The following is a 17,504-nucleotide window of genomic DNA, read 5'->3' as shown; positions in this document are numbered from 1 at the left end:
AAAGAAACGGAAGGCCAGAAATTACTTGCCTGGACGGTTTGGAAGAAAATTAAGGTCCGCGGATGGAAAGATAAATGTAGAGATAGAGAAGACTGAAGATAAACAGTGGAAAAGCCAAGTTCACTACCTAGGTACACTCATGTCCAAAATTATTGTCGCATGTCTATAAATATGTTATTGTAGGAATATAATTTGATAACGAATTAGCTCGGTATTTCTTATAATGTTAGTATGTGTATAATTAGCAAAGACATGTATGAGGCAAATTCCATGTCAAAAGAGCAGTAAATAAGAACAATAAAACTAAAATAAAACTTTCTTGTTCATTTAGCAACATTTTGTTTTACTCATTCTAATTTTCGTGTTTATAATTCTTTTCCTATGAAATTTACCACAAATATACATTTTCCGATTATACACATAGTATCAGTATTAAAAGTACCCTGCAAAATCATTATTAAATTATATTCTTACAAGAAGACAGTTATAGACATGCGACAATCATTTTGGACATGGGTGTACATATGTACTCTTTCTTTTCTTGCAAAAACATTTAGGTTTCTTATTTTATCTAAGAATACAGGTGGCAAAACTTTAAAATTACTTATCGTTTTATCAGGTGTAGAATAATACCAGTTCAATGCTACATAGATGTACTAACTACTAGTGGTGAACCCCCTCAACACAAATTTCTGGGTGCGCATCTGTACAAGTGTACAACTTTTCGAAATCGAATATTTTATAATTGTCCATATTATGAAATAATGAGAAATTAGAGGTATCAGCATTAGTATTTAGAAATGATTTCTAGTATTAGTTTAATATTTTCCCTTCACGATATTTCACGACTTGTAAAAAACTACAAGACTAGTAGTTTTGAGAAATATACTCCAAGTGGTAAATAAGCGGTGGCGTACGCAACGAGTGGTTTCTAGGTTTTAACTATATATATATATGAACTTCGGGACTTGTTCCTCCTTAATGAAATTGTGCGTATGCTACTATAAGTAAATAAGGTAAGGTAAACTTTTAATCATAACTGTGAGGGGAAGCGACTTTTCGGCAAGTATATTGACGATTACATATAACAACTCACCTTAGCTCACACTCTTTGAGAGCAAGATTGCTACAGTGAGCTTCTACTAATATATTACTTCAGTATTAAAAAGCAAACAGAATAAGTGACAATTTGGACATTTTTTTAAAATATAATTTTCAGAAAATAATAAATGGCATAGAACTCTACGTGAAAACATATGTCTTTCGTCAGTCATATAGATGCATTAACTTTATCTCGGAATTTACTATGATCATTTCTAGATACACATTCTATGTAGAGATACGGATGTGTTAACATCTTTGCTATTATTCATGCAAAAGAAACCTCTTTTACAAGCATCGCGTATGCGCTTACCAAGTTACAAGAACTTTTCTCTAAATGGTTATCATGGGGAAACTTGGAGCGATGTAACCAGAATGAGTTGGTTTTCCTTTCCGCTTTCTATTCCCTTTCCATTTTCTTTCCCCATGAGACTGAGGGAACACTTAACATCTGGTTTCTACTCACCTCAACATGTATAATAAGATGATAGCAAGTTTGTTTTATGCAGATATCATGTTCACCTGCTAATATTTCACTTTGATTCGTAACCAACATGGTTTGAAGAGAGGTTTTACCTTAAGGACGATATCAAGCTCTTAAGGTTTTGCATTGGAATCACTTATTCTATGTAATGTTAAAATTTTCTTGACTATGCTAAACCAGTGGCGTCATAACATATTTTTGACAAAGAAGGGGTAAAGAATCTGAATGTGAGGCAATGGTTGGGATTTCCTTATGGAAATTCCCCTTTTAACTAATTTTTTGTATCCAAAAGAATCCAAGATATTTAGTAAACAAATTAAAGTTTCGGAAACAATATCCGTTAACAATTATTTATTTTATTTTATTTTTTTATTTATCGGGGGCTCAGTGTGGAATGCACATTTCTGGTGTTTGAAGCCCCTGGTTTGATTCCAGATCATGTGAATTTGTGGTCGACAACATCGTGTCTGTCGGTTTGGTTTTCTCGGGGTTCTCTCGTTTCTTCCCTCATTCTCATTCCACCAATTATTCCATAAACATTCACTTTCATTAATCATCCGTCACTTTTAGCCTACAGGGCATAACCGAGGGACTAAAAAATAGAAATTTCCTTTATATTTATAACAAATTTAAACAACAATGGAAAAGGTAACGAACAGAAGTTGTCTAGAGGCCATATTTTAAAATACCACCTTTTCATTAGTCTGATGGAATCGAGAACAAAACACCTGGAAAAACCTCAGTCAGAATGTCCGATCACCAGATTCAAACCAGAGACTTCCCGATTGTAAAAAAAAAAAAAAATGTGTGTATGATAATTGCGACCTATGACAATTACAATAATGTGAAAACTGCAGACAATTTCGATCACTTTCTTTTAAAGGTCATGTCCAAAATATGATTTATGAGTAGAGAACGTATTTCTCTGAAATTTCATATTCTTTATTTCTTACTGGACTGCGAAAAAAAAAAACTTTAGATTTATACATTTCCATAGGCATAGACTCCATCACGTTTAAGAAAAAAAATTCAAATTTCATAATATTTTGAAGAAAGCTCCATATTTTAGCAAATTCTTCATATTTTATTTATATTTTAATATTTTATGCCGAAGTTGTCTTAATCATTAAAATCCTTGTGGAAATGCCAACAATTTATTAATTTATTATTGTTCTTTGGGTTTGAATCTATTACAAAAACTGCATCTCGAAATCTCTTATTGATTTTGCTCTACGGAAATTAAAATGAGGATGGAAATCGAAAGTAGTAATAAATTTTACTTCTGTTTTAGTAGAGTATTGCAGGTTGTGATGGTACGTACTCCCAACACTGTCAACAGAAAACAGCTTGTCGCTATGTATTATCATTTTTGTTTTGTGGCGATAAATTGAAACTGGAAATGGTTAATTTCAACCACTTCCGGATTCAGTAAAGGGTTATATGAGGTGATAGAACCTACTCTTGGTAAGCTGAATCAATTGCAAGAAATTACATCTCGATATCTTGTATCGTTTTTGCTCTACGAAAATCAGTATTGAAACCAAAAGTAATATAGTAAATTTCAACCACTTCCGTGTTTGGTAAAGAATTGCAGGTTATAATAATATGTTCTTTTGACACCCTAAAAGGATTGCAGGTGACCGCTTGTTGCAATTTATTCTATGGCAATAAATGTTGAAACAGAAAATTGTTAATTTAAACCTCTTTCGGTTTGAATAGAGGGTTAATAAAGAAGGTAGACCCTATTCTTAGGAAGTTGAATCAATTCCAAAAGGCGCATCTCGATATCTCATACCGTTTATGCTCTGTGGAAATAAGTATCGAGGCCGGAAGTAGTAGTAGTGAATTTCAACTACTTCTGGTTTTGGTACTGTTAAAGAACCTTCCTTTCGAAGCTGAATCGATTGTAAAAAGCAGTATCTCGATATATCTAACCCTTTTTGATCTAAAGCGGTTAGCGTACGCGCCTTTGGCGTGGGAGGCCCGGGTTCGATTCCCGGCGGGAGCTCATGTGGTTCGGATTCCACGTTAATCAGTAGGTCCACGTCTCATATAGCCTCGCTGCTGAACGGGACGTTAAACTCAACTCAACTCAACTCCACCTTTTTGATCTACGGAATCAGTATTGCAATTGGAAGTAATAGTAAATTTCAACCACTTCCGGATTTGGTAGGCTGTTGCGGTAGAGCATTGCATGTAAGTATGGGAAAATTGAAAGTTTAAAAATTGTATGGTGCCCCCCTCCTATGTTGTTTCAACTGGCAAAATCTGAATGCATACCAAATTTTAGGTCATTTGGTGATGTTTTGACCCCCACCCAACAACGATTAACTATTTACTTAACTTATACATATATCCTTATGAACATTAAATATCTTAAAATTAAAAATTTTCATTTTTTACTTTAGATTCCATTTTCAAGTGAAAAGATTTTTACGATAGGATGATTTTTGCTAAAATTTTCTTAATTTTGTTTTTGCAATGACAACTTTTAGTGAGATGTATTGGTTTTGTAATAGCATTGGAAACTTTAAAAACATATTTCTAAAAAAGAAACGTATTTTCGTGCGTAATTCCTCTCACTTGGAACACGATAACGTAAAAAACTATGCAATATTTTTTCATTTATACAATATGATTGTAACAGGTAGTCTTATCTGCAAAATGGAAATGTTTGTTAGACAGAGAAGACAAACTACATATATAACGACAATTTTGGTAATATATAGTAGACGTATCTTGAATTAAAAGAAAATATTATGTTTCTACATTAATTAGAAATACAGGAATGTATAAGACTATTTGTTATGCAGAGAATAAACTGCACAATTTATATACTAATAATAACACATTTTGTAGTGTATTTTGATTGATTGATTTTGAGTTTTACGTCCCGTTCAGCAGCGAGGCTATATGAGACGTGGACCTACTGATTAACGTGGAATCCGAACCACATGAGCTCCCGCCGGGAATCGAAGTAGTGTATTTTGAATTCAAATAAAATATTATCTTTCTACATAAATTAAAAATACAGCATTTTACTTGTATAAGACTTGTTTTTATACAGAGAAGGCCAACTACTTGTTTAGGCCAACTACTTGTTAGAAACAAGTTTAGGAATAGAGTACTACATAATACATAAAATCACATCAAATGACTTGGTTTAAGGTTTTGTGGGGGAGAGTGTCAATTTCTTTAATGTCACTTTTCGAAAGTTAGGGATTTGTTTGCAGAGATATTCGACCACTTGCAAAAAACTGTTTTTGTGTTTCATCATTGGTATCACTTGTTGAGAAATCTTGGATTAGTTTCACAGCCCGTTCCGACAGATCATTCACCACTTTGACATGCCGCACATATATCTCAGCTTCTTGGTAATCGGGATCATTGTGCCACTCACTAACAGGTTTTCCTAGCCAGTCGGCGTCAATTCCCATGCTGTGGAACAAACACCAGGATTTAGGCCCAATAGTTTTGTACTTTGGCTAAGAATAGGAAAAATTGGATGGCCCCTTTCAAACTATTTTGGCCGAGGAATTCGGAGCAATGTTCGAGCAATCTGTTGTCGTTCTGAAGAGGAAAGTCTGTTCGAAAATAGAGTGAATACAGCACATTCTTGGGTTAAATACCAGAAGTGCCTTTCCATGACTTTTATTTCTGCATTTGCAAGTTGTGGATCATACTTACAATACTTATTCAAGTTTTGCCATAGCTTGAAATCATTATACGCTGCATCGGCCGCAATGGATGAAGAGAGCCAGTTTACAACGTAGAATAGGACATTAAATTTACATAGTGCTTCCAGTTTACTAATTATGTCCTTATCATATCCTGCTTGAGCACTGAAAGCAAACATCTTTGCAGGATACAAAATGGATGACATCCATCGAGCATGATGTGCTGCTCCTGGTCTCAGCCAGTGTATTCCTGTTTCAGGTGACTCATCCAGAAGTATCAACATAAATTCAGCACACTCCCGATAGTCATCACGAGGAAGCAAGTTATTTTCATTTGAAGTAGAAAGTATTCTCTTTAGTGCTTGCTTAGATTTTTTCATACTGAGTTTCAGACTCCTGTCTTTGATTTCCAGGGTCCTAAAACCCCCTTCTGTGTTAATAGTTGACCAAATAGTGTCTCTGAATTGAATAAACTCGGAGTTTTCAGGACCTGATGTTGCACCAAGCAATTCTTTGTGAACAGAACTTAGGATTGTTTCAACTATATGATGCCGACAAGCTAACATAAACAATTTCTTGTCAAAGAGGTTTTCCAACCGAACACAAGCTCCACTTTTCCATCCTGAGTTCGAAGCTGTAGTGTTAAAAACAAGGGATCTTACATTATCTGAAACATTCCACTCATTTGCAAGAGAAAACTTAGCTCTTGCTTGTTCTTCACCTATTGTGTTTGTAATTACTGGGATACCAAGAATTTTGGCTTCTTCACAGCCTGGGATGCCAGATACCAGAATCGCTAATCTTTCTTTGTTTTGTTTTTTTGATGTCTGGAACCAATTTACCATCCCAATGTAGTTTCAGTGCTTCAGTGCTATGAACGTAGTCTTAATTGTTTGCGCTAATGGGTTCCTAACTTCTTTACCTGCTGTCCATGTGCTTTTAATTGAAAGAGTAGCTTTTTCCAATGGAACTCTTCCTTCTCTAAGAATTGTTCCCATGAATGCTGTTCGTTGACCACTTGACAGATTACGCCTGTCCCCCGTAGTTATGATATGATATGGCTTGTAAATGGATTTCTGGGTAGTTTCAAATCAATCAATGCACTTTTTCTACGAACAGTACCTGTACCAGCTGCGCCATTGCTTGTTGATGGAAATACAAACAGAGGATCGTCAGTTGGTTCAGATTCAACTTACAAACTATCCGAATCATTTAAATCAAAGCTATCGATCTCATCAAGTTCCAGGATAATACTTGTGCTTATCTTTGCTGAAGCTTCTTCTTGGCGACGCTTGTCCCTCGCAGCACGCTCAATTTCCTTTTCAAGATGAGATAATTTCTTCATAACTTTCGCAAAATGTGTCTTATCAATACCACCTAACTCCATTTTCCAACATGTTCGTTGATCTAAGAAGTGCACATCTTCCAGAACCATTTTCCTAGTTCTACATCTGTCATGTTCGATAATAGAAATAGCATTGTCGTGCGCTATGTCAAAGAGTAGACGAAGAGATTTGAGAAAGCTTTCACACTCAGCTGGAAAGTTCTTTCTTGTTTTATGTTTCCACAGATTCTCGTATTGCCCAATTAATTTATTGAGTTTTGCTTTGGAATGTCCCGATTTGATAGCAGTGACAGGAATGCCAGAAAGTTCCCAAAATTGCTCAGCCTTCAGAATAACGTGTTTTATAACATCATCTCTTTTATCTTTCTGCATGGGTCCACGATTGAGAAAAAGAAAGTAGCGAAGCACATCCCCATTGGTGGGCAGTTCAGATCCTTTTCTCGGGGTCAAATCTTGCAATAAATTACCTAAGAGCCATGCTTCAGACATTTGTTTGTCATCCTTTTAAAGCACTGGTCGGTCTGGTGAGGATGAAATTGAAGGAACCGCGTCGTGAGTTGGTTCTTTTTACATACTTTTACTCATTTCTGCCTTGGTTATAATCTGTAAAGAAAAAAGCAAAACCATTTAAAAAGTTACTTAGTGTTATGTATGTGCGCTTTCAACTGAAAATTATTTTTGAGGTGGGCGGGGGTCAAAACGTGGCATACAGACCTGAAAATTAGCACATAATTTTGTCTCAGTAATTGTAACAATATGATAGGGGGCACAATAAATATTCGATTATTATTATTATTATTATTTTTTTTTTTTGGCAATACCCTACTGTTGCGGGTTGTGATAATTAGTTCTCTCAAGATCCTGAATAGTTTGCAGAAAACAGCTTGTAGTTATCTAATACCATTTTTGTTCTATGGCAATAAAAGTTGAACCCGAAAATGGTTAATTTGAACCACTTTCGGTTTCTATAGAGAGTTAACGGAGGAGATGGAACATATTCTTGGCATGCTGACTCAATTGCAAAATACTGCGTCTCGATAGCCTACCTCTTACACTCTACGAAAATTAGTACTGAAACCGAAAGTAGTAGTAAATTTCAACCACTTCCGGTTTTAATAGTATGTTGCAGGTTGTGATGATATGCTCTCTTGAGATATTGAATCGATTGCAGAAAACCGCTTGTCACTATCTATTACCATTTTTGTTCTATGGCGATAAATAATTGAAGCCAGAATTGGTTAATTTGAACAACTTTCGGATTCAATAGAGGATTAAGAGAGGAGACAGAATCTACTCTTGAAAACTGAATCGATTGCAAGAAACTGCATTGATTTTCGTTTTTGTGCTACGAAAATCAGTATTGAAACTGGAAGTAATAATTTCAACCACTTCCGGTTTTGGTAGAGAGTTGCTGGTTGTGACGATATGCTGTTTTGAGAAACCAAATATATTGCAGAAAACAGCTTGTTGCTATCTATTACCATTTTTTTCTATGGCGATGGGTGTTGAAAACGGAAGTTGTTAATTTGAACCAATTCTGGTTTGAATAGAGAATAAATGAAGAAGATGGAACATATTCTTCGGACAATGGATTGATTGCAGAAAACTGCATTTCGATATCTCTAACCGTTTTTGCTCTCTGGAAATCAGTATGGAAACCAGAAATAATATTATATTTGAACCAATTCCGGTTTTGGTAGAATGTTTTGGATAGTCATGGCACGCTGCGTTGAGACGTTAAATTATAGAAAATCGCTTCTTGCTATCTGTTACCGTTTTTGTTCTCTGGCGATAAACGTTTAAACCAGAAACGACTAATTTGAACCATTTCCGTTTTGAATAGAGGGCTAACGAAGGAGCTGGTATCTATTTCTGGGATGCTAAATCGATTGCAAAACACCACATCTAAATATCTCTTACGGCTTTTGCTCTGATACCCAGGGGTAAAAGTGGGTCTGAAAAGATAGTAAGGGGACGCTTGACGTCACGCCGTTCCCCGTGCCTATCTTTCCCCATTGTAATTTTTTTTTAGGAAGTAGGGGGACGCGACATATATTTTCCGGAAGTGGGGAGACGACGTCCCTCGCGTTCCCCCGCACTTTTACCCCTGCTGATACCTATCGACAGACGGAAAGAAGGACAAAGCTGTTCTATAAGACTTCCGACACTTCCCCATAGCATACTTAAAAACAACTACATCATTAGTTTTTAAAAAGTCTTTTTCTTAAAAAATGCTTAAACACGTCCGTATACCAAATTTTATATCTCTAATCCTCAGAAATTTTGAGATACGGACATTTTAAATATAATAACTGCCATCCCTATTTGCGCCCCTTCCACCTCGAATTTCCAAAAATCCTTCCTTAATGGTAAGTTACGTCACAAGTCTTATGACTATCCAAATTATATATATATATATAAGAAGCTAATGACTGCTTCCAGTTTCAGCATTGAATTCGTATAGTTTAGAAATCTACCCTAGTTTCACACTGTGAAATGAAACTAACTTCTTTGCTGTAAGTATTAATAAAACCCTTAAGCCTAATATATCCTGATTTATATAAAAAACATGATATATTTATATTTATAAATAATAATAATAGTAATAATAATAATAATAATAATAATAATAATAATAATAATAATAATAATAATAATAATAATAATAATAATAATAAATTTAAGCAGTTTATTGGAAACAACTTTTGACAGCCACTAGTGCGCCAAGAATAATACTAATACAGTGATAACATTGCATAAACAATTTATACATAAAATCATAGAAGTAAAAAAAAATGCTAGATACATCATGATAAATGAATATAAAAATAAAAAGAAACATGCAGCGTCTGCAATTTAAAAAAATACATGCATAAAGATTAAATGCGGAAAAATGACATGCATACATAGTAGAATTACATGCATGAACATAAAAATCAAATGCACATACATATAAAAAGATATACATTAATATAAATAGAAGAAAACTATACGCATATTAAAGGTACCCATCCGAACAAGACTAACAACTTTTAAAAAGTTTAAGTAATTGATGAACAATTGGAAATAGAAGAGAATATATTAGCTGTCTCAATGCAGCTATAAATAGAAGATTTGGAAAATACCCTAGTACAAACAAAAGAAGTAAATTCCTGATTCTACAATAACGAACTATTAACAAAATGAAACCATCTAAATAAAAACTTCCATGTAATAGATACGCAAGAATTATAGATAGAAAAGACTGCATCTGTCACTAAAGGTTAATAAGCTTAAATCCTTGCGTATAGCACTTAAGTTCATATTATCATTTTGCTTGCATTTCCATTTTAAGCAATTATTCTGAATAGATTATATATATATATATATATATATATATATATATATATATATATGGGGATTTGTTTTCCTGGAGTAAAATATTCCTTGAGTTTCAAGTTTGGAACGCACAAAAAATTACATTCTTTCTAATTTACTGTAAACATAAATTGTCCTTCCATTCTGAAAATATTTATGAAACTAATTTAATAAAATAAAAAGAACTTTTGTCGCTGACTGTACAATAGTATTAATATCGTTTTGTAAAATTGTATGATAGTTCGTTGTTAAAATAGGATGAAATATTTTGATATCATCCGCATACAACAAATAATTGCAAGTAATATTCTCAGACACATCATTAATAAAAAAAAAACAAAAAAAATAAGGGCTCCAAATTTGACTCTTGAGGTACTCCAGAAGTAATATTACAAATTGAAGAAGTATTTCCTTTATATCTTACCAAAAATTTCCTGTTAGATAAATACGAAACAAACCAATTAATTATACAATATGGTAGTTTGAATTTCATTAATTTACTTAATAATATATGATGAGGTAGTTTGTCAAACGCTTTTTGCAAAATCCAGACAAATTACATCATATAATAAATAATAATACACTTACATTAACCTGCGGAAGCGTTGTAAGCTCTTCATCTAACGTCATAGGCATCAGGCGCCATCAATATTCAATGCCCTTGTGTCCTTAATTTATGAAACACGAAAAGAACAGTAAAACTACACGTTACTTCGGGGTTTAAGACTTTTTCTATTTGACCTACAACAACTACAGAATTAACTCGCTTTTATGTTCTCCCATTTTTCCCCTTTAGCCTTTTAAACATTATTTTAAGATCTTTTTGAGTTTTCCTATGTTGTCAATGTATTAAAATCCTTATTTTTACGTTTATGAAATTCTACTTTCCCGCTACTAATGCCGCGTATCTCTTGAGTATAAACAAGATCACATCACAGAGATAATACTTTGATCATGACAACGAAATGAACCATAGCTTCCTGCCTCTCACTAAGGTAATGCATGGTGACGCTTATGGTCTGTACATTACCTATCGGATTGCACTGCATTTAGCATGCGAGAATCGCTTTCCACTTCCGTTGTTCTTTGCAGACCTATCCTCTGGTCAGTGGCTGAATGTCTCTACGAATGATATGTCTATAGTTTATGCTAAATTATTGTATGAAGAAGAGGCCAACTTTATGACAGTGCAAAACACAGATTACAATACTTAGCCAATATTGTGTACTGTCTCATTTAACACATTTGGATGCAGAAATTCCTAACATACGACGATACAACATTTTCGGGCTCCTTCACATTTCCTAAAATTTACACCTTCCCCTGATTTACACCATTTTTCTTCTGATCCCGTGAAAAATCTAAACGCAGAGTAATAGTACAAGCTATTTAAGAACATCTTGCCAATTTATGAACCCTTTCTTTCTATTCCATTTTGACCCAATCTTCACTTTAAAGATATCAAATGGTAATAATTTTAGAAAACAGTGAGTTAAGAATGACAATCCAAATCATTTTAAATGCTATATAGTAGTTTACTCTTTTTTTCCAGAAATGGATTCCAGTGCTGGAAAAATACCAAGTAACTCTCCCTTTGGATTGTCCCTTTCATCCATTCAGAGATATCTATTGGCCGCAACAAGCAGCCAAACAACAACACCGTCCTTCACAATGGACATGTGGATTTTGTGGGAAGTCTTTCTATGAGGAAAGGTTTTTGGAAATGCACTTCGACAACAGGCATAAAAACAAAATTAATATGGTAAGCATAGAATAGTTGAATATTATCTATCATTTTCACAGCAGCAGATAGTGCCAAAAAGTACAAGATATACATTTATATAGAAATATCTTACAGTGTAGAATGTATATTAAACATATTGGTGCAGCAAATCGTCATTTCATAACCTGCTGTTTTGTGTGTTCATATGAATTATTACTACAAAGAATTATTTAATATAATGGACATGTGTTATTGAAAAAACAAATCCTTTAAACATAAAATTAGAAGTTCACCAATATTTAAGACTTCGCACCACATTAAATTCTTTACACCGAAAGTTCAAATAAAAACTTAACATGTGAAATAAATGTTACAAAACTCATATTGTAACGTATATTGGAATCACTATTTAAAATGTAACGATTAATTTATATTGTATATATATTTTTTACGTTACATTCCAGCCCATAGTTCATATAATTCTTAAAATATATAAAAACGATCAAATCACATTAAATCAGACACGACAACTTATATCACTATTACTTTTATTCTCCAAAATCCATTAATTATATATTTCTTTTTCGGTTGTCATGGCAACGTTTTAAACAGGCAACTAACTAAATTAACGGTTATACACATAAAATCAACATATATCTTCAGCTACTAAGATTAAATCTTATTTCTTTCTATTTAGAATCAACAACATATATATTCTTTTCTTCTTTTTCTACACGACAGATTGTGTACTTTTATGCACCGTTGCCCAAAACCAAGATATAAAAATAGAAGAAATTACAAAATAGATATACACTATCGTTGTAATATGAAATATTTTTTTCTCGTACAAACCGTAGAAACCTAAATGTTACATAATATACTTTTGACTATCCTTTTTTATATACAAACATTAGGTCAATTTTATACTGTCCTCAGTATTTAGCTAAATAATAGGAAACACGACAGGATTTCCACTTTGTATCAGTGTTATTTCCAGGTGAGGTTTGTCTGCACGGAACTAGATAAATTACATATCGCTGTTGTGAGGGCATGTTTTTTACTGAATAGTGTTCCAGTGCACCTCCATCACAGTTTGATTTACCTTCAAGGACAAAATTTTAAAGAAGAAAGCCTGCTTACCGTACTTGTTTCTACAAGGCGGAATAAAATCAACCCCTCGAAAGTATACATAAAATGATAACGAAACAATTTTCCTTGATAACGTTGGCAAAAATTATCCGTTTTTAAAAATAAATAAATAAATCGGTGGTTTTTACTAGTCATTCCAATTACCTATAGTTGAAGTTGTTTAAGAATAAGATGGATAAATGTTTTCTCCTCAAAAATACTTCTCTCTCTGTCATGTATATTGTACCGATGCAAAAAAGGAAAGAAAATATTATTCCGAACCTGTGAAGAAACATGTAAACTGAAAGGGTGCCCAAGATACTTCTTGGCAAGAATTACTTGAATAAAGCGTAATTTTGCAGGAAGATGCGAAGACTTATTGTGCACATTATGCATACTACCATTTAAACAAGTTGTTTGTTAAACGATCAGGACTACATTCTGAATTAAGAACTATTCATTTTCTGAAAAAAATCTGGGATATACATTTATAAAAAGGTTAATGCAATAATCTTAGGACATATACGTATACATTGTTGTATATAGTAAAATACTAAGAGGAACCTACAATATATTGGGAAATTCGAGTGACCGTAAGTACCAACAGAATTTCCATAACACCGATATTCTTAAATTTTCACTGTTGTAAAATGAATGTTGGGTTGTGAAAAAAGACTTAAGCCTTTGTGTGCTCTGAGGATAAGTGTCCAATTGTAGCACTCAAAATATTGGATGAAAAAATGTTCAAGGAACATTAGCTGGTGTGAAACTTGAAATATTATAATTTGTTCCATGCTTTCGGTAGGTAATTATGATGAAAAACTAATTGGCTAGAGTAGAAAACTAATGACCAAATAAGAAAAAAAATTACCTAAGTTAGAAAGGACTCTTTTAAGGACGAAGGATGTCGTTTAAGGTGAGGAATATTCTGAGACATGCTAAAGGATATAATAGAAGAAAAATGACCAAGAAAGAAGAAAAGGATTGTAATTGATAAATGACGCTAAACAAGGCGATTCCCATGTCAAGAAAGAACGAAAGAAACATTAAAAAAGACTGGCGGAAGATTGTATTACATTGAAGCTTCCCAACTTGCACGAGCAAGTGACTTGTCAGCAATAGCAGAATACCATGATGATTATGAATTCATGTTTACGTAGTTAGATTCTTTCAAGAAATTCTAGCAGAATATTTTACAGACAATCTGATTATTGATAGCAACCAGTGTTCTACCTACTCGGGACACATTCAAACTATAACTTAATATTTTATTTATTTATTATTTTATTTTAAGTATCTTCTTCTTGGGTCAACAAACTTGATTTGACATAGCTTTCCATTCTTCCCTTACGTGAGCTAGACTTCTCATTTCCTTGTAGTTTTTCTTTCTTATATCTTGTGTTATTTGCTTCGTATATTTCAATCGTATTCTTCCTTTCAGTTCTATTCCTTTTGTCATTCTTTCCATAGACAACAGCGTGATCTCTATGTTTCATAATGTTTCCAATCATTCTATCTCTTCTTTACAACATGGTCTTCAATTTATTCCTTTCTTGTCGTATCATTTCAACACTCTTTCATTTGTCGCCTTTTCTACCCATCTAATTCTCAACATTTATGTTGTACTTTTTCTCCAGTAGCACTACGTATTGAAAATTCTAAATTGTGATTCTTTTATTTTGTAGGCAGAAGATGCGGTTTGCCTGGCAGACTATTGCGATATAATGCGCTGCCAGGTTCTCGTAACGCAAGAAGGTTTTTCCAGTTCCATGGACCAGTTAAACACAGACATCGAGATCTGGAGAGAAGCGACACCTTATCAAACGGCTCTGTCTCAGTCGAGCCCTCGCGCTCTCGTGCCTGTTCCTCCACAAGATGTGCTCGTCAATTCTCGCCGTGGCCATCGCCATGAACTAGTGCAACGTGATCAGGCTATAGTAGCCAATCATTGTTCACAAACTGAAAAGGACCAATCAAATTCAAATACGCCCGGAGACAGTGAAAATGGCACTGATAATGTGTGCGAAAACCTTGTAGATTCTGCACTGCCACCCACAGATAAAAAACAAGAAAAATTAAGTGAATTACAGAAATTAAAAGCGAATTGTAAACCTGAGGAGTTGCAGAAACTTAAAATTAGATGCGAGGTAAGGATTGAGTATTACGTTGGTAAGTACAAACATTTTGTACTTCCGATAGTTATTTGATTTCTTAATTCTCTATCCGACGGGGAAAGAATATACAGTTTATTATATATGTTCCTAATAACTGCTTATGTATCGATATATTAAACTAACAGAGCGCATAATCGTCTATTTGTGTACATACAGTATTTTTAGTATAAAAATGAGTATATTTAGTGTTAATAGGACATTTTTGTTAGTCAATAATGACTAGCAAGGAGGGAGCGGGGAGGCTTGGAAAGAACTGGTTATAAGGATAAGGAAATGTGCTACGAGAAAACTAACTCATTTTATCATGGATTATTAAATTTTAAACTTGTACTCTATATTTATATGCACTTAGATGTGGCACGCATATAGTATATTGAATTTTGACATTGAAATATAGTTTATCCTACTTTACTGCTTTCTGGGTTACTAACTAAACACAGAGTTTTGATTAATAAGAAAATCACGGTGCATTTTAGAGTTTGCAAAACAATATTCTAACATAACTGCTTTTCGACAATGTAAGAAAAGTTAATGAACTACTAAACCACTATAGTTTTCGTAAGGAATACACTTAAGCCCAAATCCAATTTATAGTTCCTTTCAAAGAAACACAACAGGATAGATCAATGTTGAGTTGGTATATTGTGTAAGAGGTGTATTTATACCTATAAAACATGAGCATAAAATCTTTTTAAACTAAGATTAAATAAAATTCTGTTTAGCAGTATAGTCAATAATGAGTACTTTTTAATACATGGCAACGTCATCCTTCTGATATTTTAAAGGCACTAGTGCAAGAATATTTTATGAAATACTAGAACTATTAAATAATTAGTTACTAGATCATATATGTATTTAATACATTGGTATGTATGTATTTTCTGATATCGGTCTTATCTCGGACATGTAATATCATGTAATATATTTTTTACTCTTTTTTTAATTTTAAATTTTTTTTAGTAAAATGCTCTTACTTTTTTTACCTTTCAGATTCTAATACGAGATTGTATAGCCGGATTATTGGTTAATTTGTCCATACAAGATTTCAAAGATATAGAAGGTAAGTTTCTTTGAAACGTATTTGCAAACAATAAGATAGTAAAACTGAAATCTTATTTAAAAAACACGAAGTAAAAAGAAATGTTTGTGATAACACATAAAACGGTTTTGTGAGAAAATTAAATAAGTTGAAAGTTGTAAGTATTCAACTCTGAAAGTAAAATAATAAATAATTAAAATATAAATTGTCCGTCTCTTTTCACTGTTTTCTTCTATGAAAGTTTAGCCCTCAGCATGCGACGTATTCCCCTACAAACAAATTGTTTCCATGCTGTATATGTACATTTCTTTTCGACACTACACACAAGTTAGATATATACAACATTGCAAAGTTAACATTTTTAATCTTCCTAACTACAAACTATAGAAATCAATATCCTGGGAACATTCATATTATAAATCAAATTAATTAACTTTTATGTTATCAATATCAATGAGTAACATATACTTTTATGTGATCAATATCAATGAGTAACACATACTTTTATGTGATCAATATCAATGAGTAACATATACTTTTATGTGATCAATATCAATGAGTAACACATACTTTTATGTGATCAATATCAATGAGTAATACATACTTTTATATGATCAATATCAATGAGTAACATATACTTTTATGTGATCAATATCAATGAGTAACACATACTTTTATGTGATCAATATCAATGAGTAACACATACTTTTATGTGATCAATATCAATGAGTAACACATACTTTTATGTAATCAATATCAATGAGTAACACACACCTTACATTCTGAAAGTACTGAATTGAATTTTACATACTTTTTCATTTAAAAGTTCCTAAAGAACAACACATGCAATTATTTATATTTTAATAAAAGAAATCTGCGAGGGTCAATCAAAAAGTTCCCGGAATGTTGTAGTTTTGGCATTTGTGATGCAACTACAATGAATCTAGTGCAAATACGGTCTTTAGATTGCCTAATTATGAATTTGACAAGTGTGAACACGTCTTAACAGGCGAATAGTGTAGCTGAACGGAGGAGTGTGTAGTGACGCAATTTCACAAATCGAGCAACGCGCAAACATCAAGTTTATTACAAATTGGGGAAGATCTAATTCAGATAGTTTGATAGTCTTAAAAAAAAACAGTTTAGCACCATCGGATATTTGGTTCTTCTCAAAGCTAAAAATTGTCCTTTTCCGTTTTGCCAACGTAGAGGAGGTCAAAACCAACGCGACGGCTCAACTTCGGAAGATACCAAAAGAATTCTTTCGTCGGGGTTTCCAGCAATCGAGGAGCGGTGGAGCAAGTATGTGTGTTCCGAAGGTACTTACTTTGAAGGCGATTAAGTAAATGTGTTACTTATATTGCGGTAATAGATAGCTACAACAAAATTCCAGGAAGTTTTTGACAGCCCCTCGTATATTATAGCCTTGCAAAAAAAAGTTACTCTGAAACAATCTAAAATTATTTATTTAATTGT

The 17,504-nt window shown here is 33.2% G+C and overlaps 1 protein-coding gene across 7 annotated transcripts in view; it reads left to right on the top strand.

Annotated features, from left to right (window-relative positions):
• The window catches only part of LOC145686394 (uncharacterized), a 105,671-nt gene that overhangs the window by 55,868 nt on the left and 32,299 nt on the right, over positions 1–17,504 (top strand). For all 7 annotated transcript variants that reach the window (XR_014131611.1, XR_014131610.1, XR_014131609.1 and 4 more), the window contains exons 3-5: positions 11,517–11,726; positions 14,501–14,962; positions 15,980–16,049. Coding sequence is in view for 4 of the 7 variants with exons in the window: in XM_081759699.1 (XP_081615825.1) it covers positions 11,517–11,726; positions 14,501–14,962; positions 15,980–16,049 (742 nt within the window). In the remaining 3 variants the exon portion in view is untranslated. The remainder of the gene's footprint in view (positions 1–11,516; positions 11,727–14,500; positions 14,963–15,979; positions 16,050–17,504) is intronic.

Source organism: Thermobia domestica, chromosome 1 (assembly GCF_964235325.1).
Source record: "Thermobia domestica chromosome 1, izTheDome1.hap1.1, whole genome shotgun sequence".
NCBI lineage: Eukaryota > Metazoa > Arthropoda > Insecta > Zygentoma > Lepismatidae > Thermobia > Thermobia domestica.
The sequence above is the reverse complement of the archived record's forward strand: the minus strand, read 5'-3'. Positions and strand labels throughout refer to the sequence as shown.